At 35.6% G+C, this 25,640-nt stretch overlaps 1 protein-coding gene across 18 annotated transcripts in view; it reads left to right on the forward strand.

Annotated features, from left to right (window-relative positions):
- SPEF2 (sperm flagellar 2) overlaps positions 1 to 25,640 on the forward strand; it is a 109,168-nt gene that overhangs the window by 63,741 nt on the left and 19,787 nt on the right. For 8 of the 18 annotated variants that reach the window (XM_064641261.1, XM_064641264.1, XM_064641262.1 and 5 more), the window contains 5 exons: positions 1,420 to 1,602; positions 3,272 to 3,364; positions 3,944 to 4,117; positions 7,278 to 7,466; positions 7,594 to 14,041. In XM_064641261.1, the coding sequence (XP_064497331.1) occupies positions 1,420 to 1,602; positions 3,272 to 3,364; positions 3,944 to 4,117; positions 7,278 to 7,466; positions 7,594 to 7,845 (891 nt within the window). In that variant the 3' untranslated portion in view covers positions 7,846 to 14,041. Of the gene's footprint in view, positions 1 to 1,419; positions 1,603 to 3,271; positions 3,365 to 3,943; positions 4,118 to 7,277; positions 7,467 to 7,593; positions 14,042 to 25,640 lie in introns of those variants that run through there. The other 10 variants (XM_064641263.1, XM_064641266.1, XR_010426497.1 and 7 more) reach the window with 9 other exon arrangements.

The raw sequence follows: 25,640 nt of genomic DNA on the forward strand, positions 1-25,640 counted from the left end.
ATTGTCTGATTAATTTTACTTTCAGATGTTGCTGGTAGGCCTATTGAATGAAATTATTTACTTGTTTTAGCATGTTTTGATAGTTATTTCTGACAGTAAACCATGATTCACATTTATATTTTTACTGGATTTCACATGTGGAAACAGCTTCATTCATATATTCTTCACACAGATGAACTGCATGAGTAAAACATTTTAAAGTTTCCCAGTGGTGTATTTCCATTGAGTTTAGTGAAAACTAGCCACAGCTGTCATCATCAGTATATAAAAATCTAATCTTAGCACAGCAAATTAATTGTTTGGGGGAAACTACAAGTCAAATATTGTCTATTAATAGACCACATGTGCATATATCCCATGTTCTGTGTTCTTTGAGAACTTTTAGTGCTTATAAATGCTATTTTTATTTTAATAACCAAATTTTCTTTCTTTAAAAGTGCCATTTTAAAATGAGACTTTTAAATTTATAATGAAAGCAAGAACTTATTTACAAAAGGAAATGCATGAAGCATAAGCTAAGGTATATATTTATTTTGCACAAGCTATTCTGAGCTTACCTCACCATTTCATCATTGTGTGACTCACTAGAATCTCAGTAAATTTTCAATTAATAATAAGCGGCAGTGTTCCAGCCAGTGTCAGCACAGATGACATGTACAGTGTTACCAAATTGTCTCACTGTGATGCCCCAGGGCCTTCTTCATGTGAACACATTCTTCTCAAACTCTGGTCTGGAGCAACCCAGACACTTCCCTTGACAAGGAAATCTGGGTGTAGGGCAGAAAGTCGTGTAGAGGTGCATAGTAGGGTCTCGCCATACCAGCAGTGCAGAAATGAACTGGACAGATTTGGTTTCCTTTGTCAAATACTGCCTTTTCAATGCTGTCTCAGTAGATTTTAGGAGTGTTCTCCTGTTTGTTTCTCCCTATAACCAGCTCTTCATTGGTCTTCATTGGTAAAAAGACACAAAGCATTTTTTCTACCACTGCTTTTTTCTGACAATAATGCTGGAGCAGAGAAAGCCACCTGGTCAACACCTCTAAGAGTAACAGGGCCAAGGCACGGGACCAAGGATTTGCTAGATTTTGTGCTCATGCTGCTGAATTGTCAGTTCAATTCTTGGTGCTCATGCAGACAGGACATGGTTCAGGGTTTCAGGATGATATCTCCTAGGCAGTTTAGATACAGAGCCCTATTTGGGGAGTAAGAGTATTTATTTAGAGGGATATCAACTGACACACAGTGGCTTGTGGCCTGTTTTTCTACTGATACATGCCTTTTATATAACTGTGACATCTCTCTGCAGGACCTTGTCCTTCCTAGCCAGGAAAAGACCCAAGAACACACAGGATATTGAAAGAGTATATTTGTATGTTTATGCACACATATTTGACAATATTTATTATTCTGGTTTTATAGTTAGAAAATCTGGCATCTGCATTCTCAGTGAACGCAGAATTTACTGACTGGCGCAGATTCTTGGTAGCAGCAGCACAGCCTTGGCCAGTGCCATCTGTGACACAACTCCTCAAAACACTGCATAGCTTCAAGGCTGTTGATGTAGCTGGATCAGGCTTTGTTACAGAGGAATACTACTTGAAGGTTATAAATCTTTTCTCTTTTGAATCATGTTTTGTTTTGCTAAACTCTCTAAATTGAATGGTGTATTATTGGGTTTATTCACATTCAGAAACTCAGTCTGAATTTTAAATGTTTTTGGGTTTGAGGGTGCTTTCTGGTAAAAAGTGTTTTCAGGAAATGGATGGCTTAATGATGTCCATATTTCCACAAATCAAGCTTACTTTTTACTTTCATTTCCTAGTTTCACCATTAATTTAAAGTAAAAACCCTTTCGGTTTTAAAGAAACCTTTGTGTATGCACTTTGATGACTATTAGCTTATTTGACACTGAATAAGACAAAAAACTTGCTCAAGCAGAAATAAGGGGTTTAGTTTCAGCTCATCAGCTGTACTTAATTGAAACATTTCTAGATTTTTTTTTCCCATTAATTATTTCCTCAAATTAAGATTGTTTTTCAGACCTTGAGTACCTGGAAAATTATAAAATTCTTTGATCTTTTCTCTGAAGATAGATTCTATTTGAATTGTCACATAGTTTAGAGAGATTTTTCAGCGAGCAAGTTTATACTCCTTTAATGAAGGAGTATTAAGAACACATTTTTCTTCTTTTAGAAAAATTCTGCTCATTAAATTTTCACTTACTTTTACTCTGCTTTCTTAATCATAATTAAAATGACTGCTGTTTCATTCTTTTAGTCCATACTAGCTATGAATATCAGCTAGTATGTGTCCACAGATATATGTGTCTGTGTGTGCACGTGTACACAGAAGATGTACAGTTTTGCCAGTTTGCATTTGTCTGTTGATATTAAAAATAATTTTCAAACTGTTTTAAATACATTTTATAGGACCTTTATTGCAATTTGTTTTCCAATCACCTAGTGTTGATTTTCTTCAAAAACTAAATAAAGGCTGTGTTAGTTCAGAAGTCTGTCAGTTTCAGAACTACTTTGTTTAATTTCAAGCTTGTAGGGGTGCCTGCCAATCCCTACCCATCCCTGACTTGCAAAGAAACAAATTCTGCAAAGCCAAAAATCCCACAAAAAGTGCAGGTCTACCTGCACCTATTTTTCTATTGTTGTAATTTTTACTGAAGTGTGAGAGTTCAAAAATAAGCTAACAGTTACGAGGCATGCAGACTGAGAATGTGCACAGGATCTTACAGTCTGTTCATGCCTATCCTGTTTTAGATCTAGTTGATATTTCCTAGTCTAGTATTATAGAATTGGTTCTGAGGACTTTTAATTTACAGCTGTAGCTATGGCTCTGTAGGCATTAGAGGACATGCTCTGCAGGCATTACATTAGTTATCTTTTTGGGAGCAGGGCAAGCATGAGAAGAGCCATGACTCCATCCTTCATCATCCTGAATTGTGGACAGTTTCTTCTAAAAGTACAGTTCAGACAAAAGCTATGGAGGTAGCAAATGGTATCCTAAAAGGAGGAAACCAGAACATGCATAGAAACTCCACATCATATTTTGCTTTTTCGGCAGTGTAGTTTACCACTATGTATTTTCAAGAGCATAAATTCACTTCTCTCCTACCTAATTTTCAGTAATTTCTCAAGTATCTGTTATAAAGTACAAGCAGCTACTTAGGAATTAAGCTCTTAGTAACCTGTCTGTTGAACAGTTAAAGACCACCTTATTTTAATGTGTGAAAATTAACAAACTTTTTTTTTTTAATCAGGTTGGCTTATGGTTTAATGGAGATGAAGATCTAAGCATAACAAAAAGTTGCACACAATCTGTGCCTTTAGATAGGCTAAAACACCTCATAAAGGTAACTAAAAACACAGGTTTTTTGAAGAGACCACTATTCAAACCTGAGAGGTCTCATACAAAAGTTTCTTGTGTCTTTTTTTTTCTGTAATTGCTTCAATGTTTCAGTGTTTTTTGAGGTCAGGTGGTACTTCAGAATAATGTAGAAAGGAATCTAAGAATTGTCCTACTAAAGTAGTCTATTCAGAATTAATTATTTGTGCTCTTCGTTGAACAACATTAATTTTGCTACACAGTAACCAGCTTTGTAAAGAATGGGAGGCAAATGATCACTGCATAGATGTTTCCATGAAAGAGGGAGCTAATAGTGTGACCTGAATACAAAAAATGCTTTGAACATGTTTGTCATGATAAAAGATTTTATTAATTTTTCCATGTTCTGTGAAATTCAATTTCTGTTTCCTTGAATTACTTAAACACACGATTTATCTGGATTTACACAGCATTAACATGCTTTTAAACACAGTATCTCTTATTAGGAGTAATTATTGTATTTCATCCTTTTCTCTACAGTCCTTGATTTATATTCCATTAAATTCCACTCATGGAAATTGGTTTACATATTTTTGTCCTTTTATAGTTTTTCTTCAGTTTATTTGCTGATACCAGAAAAGATCCTGCTCTGCTTGACTATACTGAGATGCTGCTTTATTTTGCCTCCCACTCTGATCCAGTTGAAGGTGTATACAGAGCACTTAGCATTGCTACTGGAACATATGTTCACAGAAGAAAGGAAGCCTCTCATCCATGTGCGGTAAAGTATTACAGTAAATTACTAGAGAAAGTAGTAGTGCTTTCAAATTGTAAATTAGCTATATTTCTGTATATTCGCTTATCCTGGGTATCTCCAGTCCTTACAAATAATCTCATTGACTTCATGTGAACTCTGCAAATAGTTTACTGACTTTGGTAGTAATACTCAGAAGTATCCTTCCAAAAGTCTGCAAATTTGCTTGCCAAATAATAGTGAAAGTTTAAGATATTTACTGGTACTTACTCCTTGTACATATGAATATAAGGTAATTCCTTGGCCTAGTCTTAGACCAGCAGTCAGTCCCCAGGAATTAGACTGTAGTGTGACTGTAGTGTTATCTATAGATGCAACACCTGATGTTATTGCTGGTCTTACTTTATTTTCCGCTGTGTTTCTTTGGGGTATTTAGAAGTAGATACACCTTTGTTGTTATTTTAAAGTGTTTAGTTTTACCTGTAAACCAGAAGGATTAATTAGTTTCATACAAAATAATTTTTAAATTATTTTTACAGCTGCGATGAATGTATTCTCACATCAAATGAAACTGGTCTTTTGAACATTTTTGGTATTTCTGGAACATGTTTTTATTCTTAAAGTCTCAGAATTGCAATTAGTGCACTGCTTGCATCAGTTACTTATTATTGAAGTACAAATTATTTTTTGGGACATACATTACTTATCTGTACACACCTTGGAAAGAACATACTGTTCCAGATAATAAAATGTTTCATTGCCCTGTCACAACCACAGTGACTGTAGAATTTGCCCAATACTTACAGTACAGTTGAGATCTCTAGAAACAGCAAAGAAAGGGCATTATTTTACTACACATTGTAATCATATACATAAGCATAATAACATATTATCACTTCAAATGACAAAACATATTATACTTCCCTGTATTTTATTTGGCACAACAGAGTTTTTATACATTGGAGAGAGTGAATAAGATAATTTCCTTTTCACACTTTATTGGAAGAAGTAGAGCACAGACTACTCCCAATTAGATACTGTGGACCTGAACTTAGTTTCCCACATTTCAGTGGAAAGTTCTAACTCTCATCTCATTGGATATAAAGCTACACAACCTATTCTCCTCTTTACCAGTTTCTGCTGGATTTGATCTGTTTGGTTGGAAGTTCTGTAAGATATATCTACACTAGCATTACCACCTATGTGTCAACAATTTCTTTAGGCTCTGAGTCACAAGTGAAGGTGAACGTTTGCCTTCAACTTACAATTAACAACATATCTCTGAGCAGAAGGAGTTATATCCCATCTAACCTGAGAATTTCCTCATGCCTAATTTCCCACTCAAGACATTGGCTCTGTGAATCGGTGCTGTGTCCTATGCACAATGTATTATACAGACAGTTTGTGTGCCTAATGCATTTGGGGACCCTCTTAGAAACCTGGGAATATCTAAGAATTAAATGTTAAATCTTGCTTGTGTGGATTCTCTTTGACTTTAGAATTGTCTGTTTTAGATTGGTGCTCAGAATCACAGGACTGATAGAACATAATTTTAATATTTTCTTTCTTCTTATGCCTTGTGTTCCATCTTTGTGCACTTTAACAATAATGTTGAATACAGACAAAAGAGAACAAAGGAAATCCCATTCCATTGAAGCAAATTAGTTTTCTCCATTGGTTTTAGTAGAGGCAACATTTCATGCAAGTTTTTCCACAAACACAAGTGGGCAAAAAGTAAATTGTGTACTGATACTGTGTCATGTTTGAGCCAAGCTCCATCAAATACAGAGAATTCTGAAGGCATCCTAAGTGGTTTTCAGCACCAAATTAAGAACCTAAATCTTTGTTTCCCTGGGGGTGTTTACATGTGATCTAAATATCCCAGTTCTCACTACGAGTACTGGAAATTTAGTAAATATTATCAGTGGAATATTCATCAATGAAATATAAAGAGCTATGCTGTTCACCTCTAAGAAGTCTTCTAGTACAGTTTAGGTAGCTGGCTTATATGTAGGCACTTATACAGCTGCATCTCATTTGTCTCTTTTCTTTTTCTTGTTTCGTGCCAATAATTGTAATGACTTCTCATTGGTAACTGCCTACAGAAATGCATGTGAAACTTTCATGCTGTTAATAAGAAAAGCTCAGACAAACATATTCTTGAGACTTCTTTAACTTCATAGCAAAGACCCTCTCACTTAAAATGTTTAACTTTTAAGTCTCGATAATGTTGTTGTTGGCTATGAAAGTCTGAAAGCTAAATGTAAATGATGCAGTGGGAGATAGAAAAACTTCAGTGCTGATATTTGTGTAATCTCAACTATTGTGTGTTAAAAAGACTGTATAAATGACTCTGCTCCTCTTGTATTCAAAATTACACGTATTAAGGCCTAAGGCACATAGCACAAGTGTGACTGAATCTCAGCAGTGTCTCCCTCTTAATGAGGAGAGAAATGGTTTGTTCAATTAAATGCAATTTCCTCCTGTTCTTAGTTGTTAGTCTACACAGTGGCATAATCTAGTCAAAGCATTGTTCAACTGTGTGGGATCCTTTCTCGTCTTTGTGCTCACAGATCTCTACAGCAGGTTTGGTTTTGGTTTTCTTTGGGCTTTTTTTCTCTTTGACCAGCCCTTATATCACCACAAAGCTAACTAGTTGCTTGTTTAAATAAAATTCTAAGTTTTCTGCATAGAACAGAAAATCTCATCTTTTTCTGTGGAGCTGCTGAGTCTATGTTAACTGTTGGCCAAAATAGAGTTCTTGCAGTGACTCCTTCATTTGGACTAGAAAATTCCTACTGTTTTTTTCATGTGAACATTCAGAATCCTCAAGTTTACTCCTTATATAAACACAAAGTTCTTGGTATTGTAATTTGTAGCTATTAAATATTTTTATGTTTTGTTGCTCTGAGAAATATTAATTTTTCTGTAAAATGTTGGCCACATTCATGGAAAAAGCTGTTTATTAAATTTCTGCTAATGCCAACATTATGGATATTTCTGGACTCTTAAGATCTATTCCTTCATCCTACAGTGCAGTAGATAATTTTGTGTGAGTTGATGATTTTTGTTTTGCAAGAACTTAAGTTTGAAGTGTAACCCATTGATCCTTAATGAATGTTTAACTGAAACAGATGATCTACTGACAGACTATTTGTCTCCAAGTATTATACATTAATTTTCTTAGGATTCTCCATACCCCAAAACATTGTCAAATGAGAAGACTTTAAAAGAAAATGAAAAAGAAGTCTTGAATTACACCGGTGAAGGAGTAATTTCAGTGGCAACTCTATTCAAAGTATTTCATACTGGAGGAAGAAAAGATCAAGATAATCATAGATTTAGCGATCTGGAGAAGGCAGGCAACTATGATGAGGTAGGCAGATTGATTCAAAGAAGGTTTTGTAGCTTGCATTATATGTTATATAAATACCTGCCATAATCTTTGCTTTTCCACCAATTTTTTAAACAATAAATTGGCTATGTATTATTTTTTCTTTAAGCATTTCATCAAAATATACAAAGAATTAGATATTGAAGATCTGACACCTATTCCGGTTAAACTCCTTTTGATTCACTCCTTCATGAAAGACTTGATCAACAGCTATCAAGGATATAAACTTCATGTGAGTATTGCTTTTTGGGACCAAGAACTTTGTAAGCATACATATTTAAATTTGCATTATCCTAGAAATGTAAATGTAATTCGTGTAGGTGCTGCCAATTTGCAATGTAGATCAGCTGTACAACTGTAGGTTAGATCAGTTGTTTTCTTGTCCGTGAAAGGCTGCGCTGCTTTCTGACCTATTTTTTGTACACATCTGGCTGGCCTGTAGCTGCCTACAGCCTTGTCACATCCAGCATTTTCTACAGCCTTGTCACATCCAGCATTGCCTTTCTCCTTACCCATAGGAAGGATACTGGTTGTGTTATCTTCCCAACAGGATCATACTGCAGGACACTACAGGATATGTGATAGGTCATGTTCCATCCCAGGCCAACTAGGCTGCGGAAAAGGGCATTTGGAGGTAGTAGAGGACCAAGTGTTCTTCCCTGCCATCCTCTAGAGCTTCCCTCTTACCTGCACCTATGCTTAAACATGCATTAAAACAGTTGCACATAAGGCAGGTTTGAGCCAGAGTATAACCCTATTTAATGTGTCAAACTATGGCAAAAATACACGATATATAGGGTCTAAGAAAATAGTGTGAGACAAGATGAAAGGATGCTTGCATTTGCATGCCCAGAGTTCAAATATAAACAGTCTTTACGGGTTTGAGATGATCACCACCAAGGGCACATAGCGTCCCACAAAATCTGAATAAGATAAATTATACTTCAGGATTAACTTGCACATTTTTCTGAATTATATTCATCACTTGTAGTGCTTGGCATTTATTATATCACTCATAATTGTTTTCAGTAAAAGATGAGATATAAGAATAAAAGAATACATTTACTCAGTCAAAATGAGGGTTAAAAATTATTTTGCTATAATAGGAAGAGATAGAAAAGGAAAATGTAAGACAAAGACAACACAACTGAAGATTATAACTTTCAGTGGGTATCCTGCCTATGTTGACATCTCAGCCAGTTTGGGAAGACAGACACCATGGAATGTTAGGTCATTCCTCCCTTTCCTTCCTTATTCCTTCTTCCTGACCTTTTAATTTATTTAGTACTTTGTTTTCTAATTTGAATTCTTTTTCCATCCTCACTGAATTTCTTGTAGGCCAAAGCATTTCTTGAACCAGTTGTCTGTATGTGTTCCATCTCAAGAGTTGTTCTTCACACTAACACCTCACTGACTTTGTTACATTTAACATAATGCAACTTCTTCATGTAGACCAAATGTGATGCAACCTAAAATAATACTTAACTAAGGTGTAAACTGAGAAAAGCCATATCTATATGCTTGACTATTTACAGCAATCGTGACTTTTTTTTTGAAATCTCTTCACACTAACCAAGAGCTGCAAATAAAAAGCACAGCATCTATTCTTTATTAAAATTTCCAGTCTTTCTTTACGACTTTTAGGAGGAACTGTTATATAGCTTAAAGAGTAGACTGTAGTACACATTGAAAATTTATTAGCTACCATTGATCACCTATGTTATTTCTGGCTGGTAGGATATATTCAGAGCACTTCAGTTATAAAAATTGTCACTCTGTGAGAAAAGCTGTAAGATAGTGTATATGAATCTTGGCAGTAGCTGAGGGTTTCAGTGTACCTATTCTAGCCCAAAGGAGTTTTCACCTCTTGTTTATATGTTGGTATCATTGCACTTAAATAATACATTTTTCCACTTTTTTGGCAGGTTTGTTTGATGCCTGTATCTCCTGACTCAGCAGTTAGGTGATGCAGAGCTTCAGTTCTCATTTGTAATACTTTAAAATGCTCTCTTGAAAAGGCTTATGCTGACTATCTCAAATACAGTACTCTACGGTTTCTATACTTAAATCAGAATATTTTATTCCTTGACTGTACTGTTAAATACAGACTGCTGTTTTATGCATGAAATCAACACTTCACAGTCTTACTTTCAAGTTCTGACTAACTGGTGAAGAGTTACGACCACAAGTTCTTAAATCAGGTTTACAAAAAAAAGTCTTATATTCATCAGCAAACAAGCATAGAGACCCAGGGGCCATTGTTATAAGTACATTACAATTCTGGTCTAAAACATATGAACTCCAAGAAGAGTCTTCCTCTGCCAATTCCATATTTGGGGAACAGGTAAACTTTTTTTCTTTCCAAGACATTGCTGAAGTAAGTAAACAATATTTTTACCAACAATTATTTCTTCAGAAATTCTCCTGAGAGATGTCTAAAAAAACAAAATTCAACCGCAGTGCTGTTATTTTGAGATCATTTACAAGATAAATATAGCAAGTTAGGGTGTGGTTTCTAAAGTTAAAGTGTTTCTACTAATGCCATCAGAAACATCAGAAAATAAAATCTTTTGCTGAAAGCTATAAGTGGGATACCTAGCTTACAATTTTTTTGAGTTAGGACACCTGATTCCTTTGGATCTTGATGATCTGTTCAATTTTAACCAATACTATCTCTCATAAAAATATTTTTTCAAGATGAGATATATTCTTGTCTTTTGAAGGGATTTTGTTTTCTCAGTTCAGGTACCAGTGGGTTGTCAACATCCTACATGATGATGACCTTTCTGACCTTTCAGCCTTAGTAAAAATGTCAATAAAGAATAAGCTTGGAAATTCTGTGACTTTTTCATCTGGTCTTTCCTGTCCTGATTACAAATCTTTCTGGTCCTGACTAGAGCTGTCAAGTGGTTTGCCATTAGCAACACATATGTTTTCTGCTTATCACATGAAATTTGTTACTTAAGAGTAGTTAGATGACACCTATATATGTATGTTTATGAATACACTTCATTACATTCCAAATTAAATTTTCTTTAAATACCTTTGATAATAAAGGAGACAATATTTTTATATAGACCAACTGATTCAGGAGGAAGAAACAAGCGGTTCTGCCTTTTCCACCGCATGGGTTTGTCCGTTTGGTTTGTTCAATTAAAGGGTCTTCTTCAGGCCCTATATTATTTATTGTTACAGTTGTTCCATCTGTTCTGAGACTGTCACAGATACAGAACTAGAGAAACAATCACACATTTCAGTAACTCTGCATTTTGATTCCGATAAATTTAAAGGAAGAGCCTGGGATATATTCTGCTTCATATCTGTTAATTTGAGTGGACTACTTTCTTATAATTACTGAGGATAACAAGGTAGCTTGATAATTAGAATTCAGTTTATTGATATAAAAATATTATGCATTGGATAAATTATGTTACATGTTTCATCCTGCTTTCAAATCCTGAATAGTCCTTTTTAAAAAGCTCTGGCTTTGAAGATAGGGATATCGCACTGTCTTTCTATGCATCCGTGTTTTGAATACATTTAACATAGGCCCTTGCATTATGCTTATTCCTTCTAAATTAATTATCATATTATTGTTTTTGTTGTTAATTCTGTTAATCATTTCGATAACATAACTCAGATATTTATTCAAATAGGAATTCCACTGAAATAAGATTTCTATTAATGTATAGTTAACATGTCTTTATCAAAAAGTTTTATTAGTGTGCTGAGGAATTATTACAAAACCTATTTATACTCACAGCAGCCATTTGATGTTACAAGACTCGACAAACATTCAGAACTCCGCATATAACTTAACAAAGTAATCTGTTCATACAGATTATATTCAGTACATCTTATGACCTGGACCATAAAGTTCATAGTCAATGCTTTGACAGAAAAAAGCACTGCTGAATCACTGTCTAGTCATAGGCTGTAGTTGTAATACTTGTGAAACTTGAGAAGCTTTTTTCATGTGGTGTTTTAAATGTCCCAGTGTGCAAGAAAAGGAAAATTTAACACAGTGTTTAAATACCTAGCTTAAAGAGGAGACCTGTGTTGTGCTTCTTTTTATCATGTATTTCATCCCTAAAAAATCTTAGAAAATGAAATGTACATGAACAATATCGTTTCTTACATTCAAAAAATATAAAAAAATTTATTTTGGAACAGTAAGTTTGCTTCATTAAACATAAAGTAAATCAGTTGAACTACTGTATCTGCAGTGTTTTGACAGTATTTAAGATTACATTTGCTAATATTTACTGTTGTGGAACTGGAATTGAATCTCCCTTTTCTGACTTAATGTGCTGAAAAAGGCCTTCTTCTACTGAAGTATTTCTTTGAGTCAAAGATAAACATTAGTGCTACCTTCTAAATCAAATGACTGGTAAAATTTTCTTTTAACATGTTTCTGCTGTATTCACTGAAATACTTCTGATGTTTTGCAAGCTTGTGAAGCATCATTTCCGTACAGGCAGTTCTGTCTTTTGAAAAAAGGCTGTATCTTCAAAATATGCACAAAATATATATTGAACTATATATCTGAATTTAAACTAATTTATTTTATAAAAATTCTGACTGTTAATTATTTTTCCAAAGGAAGAAGTATGTTTACTGACAATATTGGAAAATTCTAATAAGTTAAATTACTATTTATCTCTATACTGAACATTCAGCTTGGGGGTTTTTTAAACCAAAAATTCCTTGTTCATCCAACTAAGACAGTGAATAAAGTTGCTAAAATTGGAAATAGAGCAGACTGTGCTAATACAAAATTATTGAAAATTAACAAATTGAACAATAAAGAACTGAACACAAAATCAAACTAATGAGGGTATGTATTCTTCCAAATGTTAATTACCATTTCCTGGAATTGTTTAAGTTCAGCCTGAAATATGACATAGGTGAAAAAAAAAAGAAACTTTATTGGAGAGTTTGTATTTGTATGTTCTGAATAACATTTACTGGTTTAAACAACAGTTTTAGTACCTCTCTTTAGGGACATGTTTAAGCTGATGTTTAAGATCTCTGTTTACTTTAAGAATTGCATTTTAGCACATTGCAGTTTTGTAAAGCCACCAAAGGCAATGAGGTTCTGGGGATAATATGAAAACATCATCTCAGTGATATTAATACTTAAGCTGACTGACAGCATTGGTTTTAGTGCTCTTCTGGAAGAAAACTTCTGTAACCTGGGGAACATGTAACTTATCTCCTCTGAAGTTAGTTTTTCATCACAATCTTCTAGTCACTAGTTAGAAAGCTCTCCCCGTGGAAAGAAAGCTCACCCCAGGGTGTTATTATTACAAGTTTTAAGGTGGATCAGGCTGCAACATGGAATGATCTTTTAACATTTCTTTTTCCTTTTCATAGGACGTTAAAATCTTTCTCCAAAGACCTAAACAAGCACATCCTACTGATGGGGGGGAAAAAGCGTTAAAACATCATTAAAGCATACATTAAAAACATCAATGTATGAAAAACTGTTGTTCATGAACATTAAGAAATATTTTTTTTAAGTTAGTAAGAAATGTGTCTTACATCTCCAGTCCTCTCTTCCATGAGTGAGGTTTTTTTGTTTATTGTTGTGAGAGCAAAATCCCATTGCAATTACACATTTTCTGTTACTTTAAATTTAAAAAAACACCCAAAACCAACAGGAAAAGTTATGGCTTGCTCATGTCAAATAGTCTAATGATATTTCTAAATAATATTAAACCAATTTCTGAATGTAAATAGAGATGATAATGTGTTCATTAAGAGTTGGTTTAAGAAAAGATGTCCAGTTCTTCTAAGTAAACTAAGATATCTGCTCACTTTTTGTTATGTGTATAGTTTAATATTTAGTTAAGTAAATATTATAATCAATTCTTTAAAACATGTTGCAATTTGTAGCAAATAAAATAAGTAAATGAAAACACTGCTTTTTTAAAGATCAGCATCAACCACCAAAAGGGCATGAAAATGGGGTGCCTGTTGGCAGCGGAGATGATGACTCTTTGCTATTCAACCTTTCTATTTCTAACCTTCCACTACATCTCAGTTCTGCTACCACGTACTAAAAATCTACAGGCTTTTCCTCCACTGCAGCACCAGGCAGAGCCCAGTGGTGTGGGTGGCACAGGATCACCTCCGCTCACAGCATGTGGCATAGACATGCAGCAGCAGGGCAAGCAGCACAACATTTGTGGTTCCACCGCTAATTTTGCACATCACATCAGTGGCTACAAGAATAAGGGGAGTTCCACACCACTGTTTTCAGTAATTGACCAAGAGTCCTTTTTTTATTCACATGGTATATTCAAGGACACCGTGTTCTCCAGACAAATGTTGCAGATTTTCATGTGTGATGCGTATTTGTCTAAAACTCTCTATGGCATACCATGACACCTAGAGGATGTTGCCTTCTCTGGCAGATTAAGCAGAGTCTTGGTCAAATGCTCTCATTTATGGCTGAAGTGGTTGTTTCTTCTTCTATATCAAGTGTGACTGTTACTGTTTTTTTCTGGAATTGTTCTGGAATAGATTTCAAATAAATTTTCCTGTTGTTAGGATGTTTGTGTTTCAATGTATTCAACTTATTCAACTTTTTATTCAACTTTTCCATTCTCTTGTGTCTGGTGATGGCTAACTATAAAATGATAGGAACTAGTTTTTCATGGAACTTTGTGACATGCATTTCAGAACACTCCTGAATTAAAAATTGAGATATCTAATAAATCTTCAGTTTTCAGTGGTATTCATTCTTCTGATCTACTGTTTCAAGTTTTCTGAGGACTAAACAAAGGAAACAGGTACCTGTGATTATCTGAACTCAGTATAGCATCTAATTTGTAGACTGTCAGCTGCCCAAGATGGTAGCTAGCAGTGGGCATTCTACATTGTTTTACTAGCCTAGAAATGTTATTAATAAGTAAATAATTCCGAGATGCTTGGTCATATCTGAACACTGCTCCTTCATTGTGGAGTATATTTTTTTTCTGAATTCAGCATTACCCTAGTAAAAATTGCACAAAATATTTAAAGGTTACTTTCCCTGATTTGATTCAGCAAAGCATTCAAGCATATGATGTTCTCTAAGAATACAAATAGTCCCATTGAAGTCACATAGGGAACCACAAACCTTTCCCCTTTGTTGAGAATGCCATCTGCAGAGAATGTTTTTTACATTTTTAATCTGTCTTTATTAGTTTTTAGCCAAGTATGTATGACACTGTAGTACTTGCATAACAGTTGCTGATGTCCCTTATGAGGTTTCTAGATTGTCTTCTTGAAATGTAAAAAAATTATCTATTCAAAAAACAGTAGTAGCATACAAAAAAAAGATAAACTGGCATAGTTAAGGTTAGACAGTGACTAACAGACCAGATAAATAAATTTATCTGGTAGTAAATATTTTATCAGATTCTTAGAACCTGATGTCAATAATGGTGGGTTTATTTCTTTGTTGATTAAAGAGAGTAAAATTTTGAAAGGAAAGTTAGTCTAGAGGTAGCAGATCAAAGCATTTATATGTGATATACTAATCTCAGAATAGAACCCAGTGAGATTATCATTTCAGGCAAATAATGTTGTATCTCTTCACTCTACCTATTTTGTCTAACCACACTGGCACAGAAACAGATGTAACTTTGTTGTGCCCCCGCAAACCATGCTGAAACCTCAACATCCTCGTTTTACTTGTGACAACAGACTTTATGATGCGTACAAATTAATCTGCTTTGTTACCAGAATCATTTCTTCACATAACATGTACAACTTGGTCAAAATTTTGTCCCCAACATTTTTGAAAAATTATATCTATCTATCTATCTATATTCATACAAGACTGGTTTTTTACTGCTCTTATGAAAATATTACATGGATAGAAAAGAATTGCAGTGCAGCTCTCTACCTTTTGCATGTTTCATAGTCTTTAAATTGTGCTTTTGTTCCAAATAAAACTAAAGAAGGCTAACTAAGAAACTAACTAAATAGTTTTTTAGTGAAAGCCAGCTCTGATTAGTAAGTGTTAGATTCTGACTTTGCATGCCAAAGATCTCCATGTGAAAATAAAAAGGCATTATTTTCAGAAAGCTTGCCTACAGTCCATAAACCTGAATGAGGAAAGAAGGAACTTCAGCTACTGGAAATCATAAATTTCTATTTAGGTAAGATTTTGCAAGTATTACTCCTTTGTCATATACTATTTATATATTTTACCTATGGCCTAGAATGGGACATAAAATCATTACTGATAAAGTTTGAAATTAAGTGCAGATTGTGCAGTGTCAAGTAATGAACAGTAAAGTGGATTCCAAGAAATGTCAAACTTCATGCACTGCTCACATACTCCTCTATGGGAAAAGGAAGGTATAATTTCAAAAGCAAGGGACATATCCCCTGACAATAACAACTTATTTTTGTCAACAGTTACTACTTGAATATAAGTGAGTATCACAATAGTTTTTCAAGAGACTTGGAGTTCCCAGCCAAATGCTGGTACCCAGGCGTGAAAGAGGTTCTTGTTTTTATGAAGAGGGAATGCTGAGTAGATTTGCATTCAGATTTGGCAGTGGAGTTACTGTCATATCATGTTCAGTTTTCTTGTCTACAGTTCAAGCTGGATGTTGGAAACTGGAAAGTGTTCAGAGAATAATGTCAAGAATTATGGGAAATCATATTTTGTATAAGAAAATTCAAGGAACTTGGTCTTCTTACTTTATCAAAGGAGAATGTAATGCGGTTTCAGGTATCACTTTTACAAATTCCATGTGAGGCATCTTCAAAAATAACAGGCTTCAAAATAACAAGCAGATTTTTAATAAGAAGTAGATTGACTGCTGTAGCAACTAGCTAAACATGCCATTTTCCTCATCAGAGTTATAAAATCAAGATAGATAATTCTTTTAGATCGAGGTTGTGACAGGAACTGAAAGAATAAATAACTGCATACTTGATGTTAAAGTACATAATTAAAAACTAACCTGAAAGATTAGTTTTGCTTTCAGTTAATTGTATGCAACGTACTTGATCCTGTTTTCACAGCCTGATATCTTTTAATGTTCTGTTTACTCTTTAACTTCACTAATGTCAGGTATTCTTGTGTATGCTCCATAGAAATGCTTGGATAGTTTGCTTTAGAAAAGCTTACATTATCAATGCTCTTATAATAATTAAAATTACTTGTAATTCATCCCTGCAAAAATCTTCTTTCAAAAAATCCAGCAAACCAAGAGATTCTGCTGAATTAGGATATTTTCTACACTTCTGTTAACTTGCATAAAATCTCAACATTTCATTCTGTAGAGAATTCAGGCTCCATATTAGTCTGTTTCAGTGCTATGACCCATTCCTTTACATAAGTAAAACCCCTCAAGGCTCATTCCTCAGGAAGCAGAGTGTGGTACAGGGAGATGCAAAATTTTTGCAAGCAACCAGAACACTTTTAAAGACAGTTTTGTTTTGGCTTGGTTTTGGTTTTTTGCTTTAAAATGAGGCTGTGTGATGTCACCTTGTCACCATAATAGCAAGAAAAGTTCCTCAATCTGCTCTGTGGTCCTTACCTCAAAATTTCCACTGAGCATGAGGTTCAGACATGGTTTCTTTTTGTATTCTTCATAAGTGAAGCCAGCTGTTTAATTAAAAACCTCTTAGGTCTGCTGAATTTTCTTAATGTGTGAAGGCAGCTAAAGGGAAGTTCTCCAAATCATTGAAAGAAGCATAGAATGATAAATATGATCTAAAAATCAAGCATACTGCACAGACTTCTTTGCAGTATTATAGTTATGAAATTAAAGGAATATCAATCTGAAAAATTCAAAAGATGTAATACAGTTCACTTTATCAGTAAAAATTACCTGTGTTGATACTATTTTTATTACCTCTGATAGATTCTTTAACAAATACTCTTATTTGTAAGTAGAAAAGCAATTGCATTTAATTCTCAGTTTTGCGAAATGTCCTTGACAGTGGGAAATAAAATATTTTCTGTTTGTTTTTAAATATTATGTGTAATGAAAATTCTGCAGTTCAACACCTTATTGTAGGACATCCCTGAAAATTCAAGTAGGAAGGTGCAAAAGGCTGTCCCTCTGAAACGAGTAAGCTCTCACAATATAAATGCTGGGGGGATTTCTAGCTCTGCTGGAAAGCTCTGCTAGCAGCTCTGCTGGAAAGGGGATGTTGGTGGACTTCAAGCTGAACTTGAGCCCTGGGAGCAAAGAGCAATCTTGGCATGTATCAACCAGAGCACAACTAGGAGTAGATTGAGAAAAGTCCTTATATTCAAGCAGTTAGCATTCATCATGTTTACAGTGTGTGTCCAGTTCTGGACCTCCCAGTACCAGAAAGACATCGACACTTACATTCAGGACTTCTCATTTACATTCAAGATGTTACATTCAAGACCTTTCAGTGTCATGGCTTCAGTAGCAATGCTTTGGACATCCTTACCCTTCAGAACAGCAGAGCTTTGACTTAGTAATACAAGGCTTGACAAGCTTCTAGCTCATGTCCTCGCTACATTAACATAAGAAAAGTGGGTGCCTGTATTTTGAGAAAAACTTGTACTTATCTTGCACTGTGAATGTCATACCTGTTAAATAAAAAGTAGTAATAGTACCTGTCAGTAACAAAGAATGTGCCCACGCACAATTCATAGTTCAAGTTAGGCAAAACCTCAGTTTTCCTCTTTTTTCTTGTGACAGTGGTTCTTCTGTTCTTTGTTTCCAACCCATGTGTGTGTATATATATATAAGCATATATGTACACATTTATACATACATATGCATATATATATGTACACACATATAAATACATATGTACATAGAGAAAGCTAAAGCTTTCCTTGCCTACTTACAGATGGGAGTAAATTTTCACCTGAAGAAGTTTAATTGCATCCTGATTAACCATTAATTGCAGCTTTTCCAGCAAATGACATTCTGTGCTCAAGATGATTTTTGATTTTTTTTTATTTTCTTGTTAAATGTACAGCATTGTAACTGTTAAACTCATGATCTGATCCACTGGAGAACTTCACATATATTATTATAACTACCATAAAGTAAGTTTAGGAGAAGGTCTTGATCATAGTTGGTCCTGTGGAAGTGTTTCCAGTTCACCATAAATAATACTTAATTATGTCAGTGTAGGATTTTCATTGGACATTTTTAATTTGTAAATGGAAATAACAGCATGTACAAAAATCAAATCAATATTGCCAGTATTTCAAAAACTGCATGTGCTGAAATCTCTTGGAATTCAAGGTTAGTATACTCAGGCCTAGATTAAACATACAACAGAACTTTGCAGTACTGTGACAGTTGACATTCAGATAGTACATGTTGCAATTGATTTAGCATCATGTTTTTGATGCTCATAATGTATTTAACCTCATAATGATTAGTAGTGACACCATGAAATCAGAATTTTTTTAAATTGGATATGTCATTCACATTTTTTCTGAGAGAAGCCTAAAAGGGAGGAAGGGAGGCTGTGGTTAGGGTTCTGTAGTAAGGATATGTCTCACAGAATCATAGAATAATAGTATATCCTGAATTGGAAAGGACCCACAGGGGTCATCAAAATCCAACACCTGGCTCTGCACTGGACACACCAAGAATCACACCATGGTGCTGAGAGTGTTGTCCAGACACTTCTTGAACTGTGTCAGGCTTAGTGCTGTGACCACTTCCCTGGGGAGCCTGTTCCTGTGCCTGATGACCCTTCGGGTGAAAAACCTTTTCCTACTATCCAATCTAAACCTTTCCTGACACATCTTCAGGCCACTCCCTCAGGTCCTGTCACTGGTCACCAGAGAGAAGAGATCAGTGCCTGCCCCTCCTCTTCCCCTCACAAGCAAGTTGTAACTGCAATGAGGTCTCACCTCAGTCTCCTCTTCTCCAGGCTGAACACACCAAGTGACCTCAGAGGCTTCCCCTCAAGGCCCTTCACCGTCTTTGTTGTCCTCCTTTGGATGCTCTCTTAGAGCTTAATGTCTTTTTTATATTGTGGTGCCCAAACTGCACACAGGACTCAAGGTGAGGCCGCCCCAGTGCAGAGCAGAGCAGGACGATCCCCTCCCTCAACTGGCTGATGATGCTCTGCCTGATGCCCCCCCAGGACATGGTTGGCCCTCCTGGCTGCCAGAGCACTGCTGACTCATATTCAACTTGTCATCGACCAGGACCCCCAGATCCCTTTCCACAGCACTGCTCTCCAGCATTTCATTCCCCAGTCTGTACAGACAAACAGAATTGACTCACCCCAGGTGCAGAATCTGGCACTTGCCCTTGTTAAACTTCATATGGTTGGTCATTGCCCAGGCCTCTAATTTGTCAAGGTCTCTCTGCAGGGCCTCTCTTTCCTTGAGGGAATCAACAGCTCCTCCCAGTTTAGTATTGTTTGCAAACTTACTTGGTATCCCTTTGAGTCCTGCATCCAAGTAGCTTATGAAGACGTTTAAGAGCACTGGGCCTGAGATGGAATCAAGTCAAGAGAAAGGTAATATGGAGGTGTCAAAACTGGCTGCAAGTTAATTAGCTGGTTCAGACAATGGAATCTTGCTAACACAAACAGAGGCTACTCAACAATCAGCACAGTTTTATCTTTTCCCCAGGCAAACTATCCTAGTTCGAATTGATCTTTCCTCAATCTGGTTGTGAGGAAAAAAGAAGAAAAATCCCTCTTATTTCAGTCTTCCCATGCTCAATTATAAACTTAAAGGGTTAAAATGTAAGACTCCTTAAAAGATCCAAAACCGAGCAAAGGAAGGGCTAAAAGGTGGCTTCTCAGAAACAGATGAATTAGAAGTAAGAAACAGGTTTCCTCTTCTCTACCACTACCCACATCTGAACATACAAACAACAAAAACAATGGTAAGGTAAGGAACAAAATGAGGACAAACTCAAAAAAAAGAAAAAAAAACAGAGCTAGTACTCAGATAAAATCAAAGATTGTTTCCTACCCTGAGTTTGTTTTGGAGCATTTATATTCATAAGGTGAATTTTTGTCTCTACTAAAGTCAGTGGACTGTTTGTTACTGATTTCAAACTAAACCAAGTCTACATCTGGAGACTGACCTTTGGTTGCAAGAAACTTCATCCTAAAGGTCTCAACAAAAAGCCTAGTAATTATTCTTGGCAGTTTTTAGAAAAGTGTTCATTTATGATTGCAAGAGATTATGAGAAAGAGCATGCAGAACATCAGACACTGATTTAATTTAATGCTCTCCTTTCAGAAAATATTCCCCTCTTATTCAGGTTGAATTCTAACTGCATGGTCCAATGCCTTTGTTATGCTTTGTGTTCTAAGCTGAAAAGCCTTCTTTCTTTTGGAAAGCCAGATCCAGTGATCAAATGTTTTCTTAATTTTTCACTTATAGAGAAACAAGTTCTGATACCTCTCACCATATGCCTATATAGACTTTTGTCTATATTACTGAGTTCACATTCTGGAATCAAGCATCCCAGGCACCTGGTCAGACTACTGAATTTATGTGAAGCCTATCTAGAAATGAGGTATTACTTATTCCTCTCCCATTTTCTACTCTATCTCCCCGAAAAATTGCTAACAAAGCTTTCAGATGTGTTTTTAAAATAGAAAAGGCCAATTACAAACAAATATGTTACTAAGGTTTAAAACACCCTTAGAAAATTAGTGAGTCCATATTATTGCAGAATATGGACGCAGTTTTCTTTAAGATATGCTATTGACATCAGCTGTGCTCTGCTTGGACTTGGGGGATTTGCAGGATGTGCCATTTTGGATATTTATGTTGTACCATGTGTTCCTTCACTGGTTAATATCTGTCTAATAATATAATATAAATAGAATAAGACTTAGTATCTTGCAGCTGCAGCTTAACTTCCCTAATTTTGATGCTGACACATACAAGTCTTTAGCTTACAAATACAGGAATGTATTATGAGAGCATGATTCTCAGCACTTCACTACCGAACACAGGAAGGCAAACTATTTAATGTAGAAAAGCAGTTTAATTCATTGCTAGTGAGTATTACAGCTGATCTTTATCACATTAATGCTCTTGGAGGCTTAGTTATGAAACACTGAGCTCACATCTGTGTTAGTTTTATATCTGCATATAAGTGGTCTAAGCATTCTCAGAGTTGGAGAACAGGCTAAGCTGTTACATGGATTTAGGAATTGTAAACTGTGTTTTCATATCTGCTCTGTTCATTTGCCCATTTTAATCTGCAGGCAAGTGTTGGTACCAGTACTGACTAAAGTTACTTACCTGCTCTCTATTTAGAAATGAAAACTCAGCCTGACATAACAAAGGTTTACAAATCCATACATTAAATCAGGTTGAATTAGATTTGTTTGGCAGGAGTTGCACAGTATGTTAAAAGTATTTTACCAGAGATTTTCAAGATATTGAAATCATCAATGTGCATTGATCTTTTAGTGGAACTGGCTGTGTTAAACTACTGCTCCTGAAAAGGCTATTAGCACAAATGAGAGTTGCATACACAATACAGAAGCCAGGCAGGTTTTTGGGATGACTGGCTAAAGGTTTTGTTAATTTCTGTCACAGGCATAAAATGTTTTGCACATTAAATACTTTGCCTTCATGTAAGGAATGCAACGTGTTTTCTATAGTGAAGTGCATTCCTCTGTTTATAAACTAAAGACTTGGTGTGTCAGCATCAAAAGTGTTGATAGGGATTTAATGAAGTTAAGCAGCAGCTGCAAGATAAATAAATCAATCTTATTCTAGTAGAAATGTATTATTAGAGAGGTGTTAATCAATAAAGGAACACACAGTATAACATAAATACACAGTAAGCACAGCATGCACACAGATGATTTAGGTAAACAAAAGCATGTTTAAGGGCTTAGTGAGGAAAGAATCTGTATGCCTAAAAAAAAAGTATCAGTATGTGTTATTATATTACTTCTCCTTAGCCAAAGAATGCATGGGCATGAAAAAATAACTTGGAAAAGCTGGAATACTTCTGTAAAACTAATGAAGAAGAAAGTGCAAGTTTTATATTACTGGGTTTTTTTCTGTGCAAACAGAGAATATATTGTAGAATTTCCTGGAATATCCCAGCTGATAAAACAATTGCGTTCAGCCAGACATACAATTGAAATAAACAGGTAAATGGTATTGGAGGGGGAGATACATAATTACACTTCCAAGGAAAGGCATGTCACTGTATGTTTTCTTATTTCTGTTTACAAGGGCCAAATGCAGGTGTGCTGACCTGAAACAGAAAATGGTGTACTCCCAACTTGCTCTGGCTTTCTCAGTTAATGCTTTGACAGGTTTTGCATCTCTTGCTCTAGAGCCACATTTCACTAAGCAGGACACTGCGAGCTGACCTAATTTGATCTGAGTAGGTTGCACTTCTCACACACTCACAAATATAAACTGACCTAATTTAGGTCATCACGCGTTACTGTGGTTAGAAGGTCCCTGCATTACATTCATTGTCAGGCTTATTTGAAAGTGAAGGCTTTGGAAACTTTAAAGACAAACAAAACAAATGAAATTACTGTCTCAGTAATTGCTGTAGCAGCAGTGACTCAGATATAATAATTTACATATTTGAGTTTAACCCATGTTTTAAACATTTGAAATATCACCAGGAAACTCCAGGTCAGGTTTTTTCCTCCTATGTGAAAAGATGCAAAGATATAGTTTGTCAGACTTGTGCAATGCTGGAGGACCTCTTCAGCCTCTTTTTCACAGTCTTATGTGGTTTGCAGAATCAATAGCATTAATTAGTAACTTATTTTTTTGCATAGATTCTTGCCTTTGTGCAGTCAAAAGGGAAGAAAAGGTTTGGGAAGGTTTGGGAAGGGAAGGTTTGGGAAGGGAAGGGAAGGTTTGGGAAGGGAAGGGAAAGGGGAAATGGGGAGGGGGAGGAAGAAGGGGGAAGGGGGAAATAGGGAGGGGGAAAGGGGGAAGGACTGTGCATCTTGCCAAGCATTAGATTTTTCCATGTTCACCTGTGAGAAGTGAAACTTCTTCAAAAGACAGAGATTTCTCTTGTGCGATTAAGCAACTGTAGAGTGCTGATCTATGAGAAACATGCAGACCACAATCATTCATTCCCAACATGTACAGCCAGCAGCAGGTTGCCTGCATGCTAGTGGCTCATTAGATAAAACAGTTCTAGCACATAAACCACAGGCAAAAGTGTCACGTCGCACCCACACCTATCTGAACCACTTGTGCTCCTTTAGGGTAAATAAAAAAATCTACCTCAGTCAATGTTTTTTTCAGAAGTACCTTTGTTTACTTTTACACAACAAAACAGTCTATCCGGTGGTGTGTTTAAATGAAGACATGGAACAAGAAATGGTAAACATGGATTTCTGTATCTCTTTGAAGATGGGAAACCATCTATAAGAGCTGAGTTTTAATCACCTGTAGCTTATAGTCTCAAATAGCTATTGTAGACTATCCCTTCAGATGTAGTAAATTCTTGCAGCTGATTTGAAGGCACTAGATTTTTGTGGTTGTACAGTAGATGAAAGGCTTTCAGAACAAATTGCATGACAAACATCATTCACAGAGCTTGTTGTCAAATCCATCACTTATTGCCACAGTTATTGAAATTGTTGTTTTCAAATATTTTTTTTAAAAAAACTTAGCTCCTTTCATCTTTGCTAGGCATTCACCAATCCAAAGATATGGCAATGTACTTATGATTCATATACTTAATTGAGGTTTTGGAATACAAATTTTAGGTTTGTACATATCAGTCCTGTATATTTTTAGTGATTCTCATGGATAATTTAAATTACTATAACACTCCTGTTAATGTGGGGTGACAAAAGGGAGGGAAATGAGCTACAGGTATTCTAATTCATACATTAATAATAATTCAGCCTTGCACATCCAATTACAGTTGTTTGTAGCAACTAAACTAAACAGCAATTCTCAAGTGGTTATATAAAAATAACGTTATTCTTACGAGTATTTGTTAATAATAGATTAAGAGAGGTCGACTGCTGGAAGCTATCTTTGCCTCACTGGTGGCTGTGACAAAAATCAAACTCGTGCAGGAAGACATCCCCCTTGCAGCAGTGCTCCACTGCCTCTGAGCAGAGGAAGCAACATTTATAGACCTTGACCACCAACAACAAATCAGATATCAAATCTGTTTCTCTTTCCAAAATCTCTATTCTGAGGCTTTCTAGCCCAACTAAATAATCAGTTCAAATCAGTTAAAGTTGTTTAACTCTCCATAGGTCCCCAGTGCTGGTATGTTCACTGTTGTTAGTTAATGTTTCATCAGCTGCCCATTCTTACCTTGGAACACAAAATTTTAGATGTTCCGTGTACATGAAGTGTTGGTAATTTTTATATTACTAAGAACATTTCAATAGTATTTAGGACTACAGTAAACTTTTTAAGCTCTAGATGTTGGCTCCACTGTGTAAACAGGAAAGCATAGTTTTTTGATAACTTCCTATCTGAACACCATTTTCTCGTTTGTATGTGCATATGAGTCAATTGTCAGGAAACTTCTAGATTCTGCATGTGTTTGTTAAAATACCACTTCTGTGACAGTGTAAACCACTGTCAGATAGCAAAGGTGCCTGGGACAGATTCAGCACACCTATATAGGACACAGAGCTGCATATTTGTAGCAGAGACAGAATGTAACTGTGTGCTGTTCTGATTCCTGGTGCACTTCCCACCCTATATGCCTCGCTGCTGGGCTCAGCTACTTAATTAAATCCAGAGTTCACATCATGGTTTTACATGTGTGAGCAATTTTAGAGAAAATAAAGTGAAACATAAAAGTACAAAGAAGTGCAAATGAAAAATTCTCAACATTAAGAAGTCACTTCTTTTGTTTTTTGTTTGGCCTTTCTGTGGTTTCAGAAAGGAGAAGACATGAAACGTTTTATTATTATTATTATTACTTTCAAAGTATAAAATCATGGTTCATGAGGTAGCATTGCAGTCAGCCAAAACCCTGACTTTCCCAAATACTGTTTGACAGCTACCATAACTTCACTGGAAATGCATATTCATTCATTTAGTGCCTTCAGCTGCAAATTACTGTTAATGAGATTGCCTTCATTGAGTTTCCAGTAGAGAAGTACAAAGGCCTCCAAACCATGTGGTTCTGTTAAAAGGTTAGTGCTCTTTCCAATCTACTTTCCTAACTAACAATGTTCAATTCCTCT

This window comes from Pseudopipra pipra, chromosome Z (genome assembly GCF_036250125.1).
Source record: "Pseudopipra pipra isolate bDixPip1 chromosome Z, bDixPip1.hap1, whole genome shotgun sequence".
Lineage (NCBI taxonomy): Eukaryota > Metazoa > Chordata > Aves > Passeriformes > Pipridae > Pseudopipra > Pseudopipra pipra.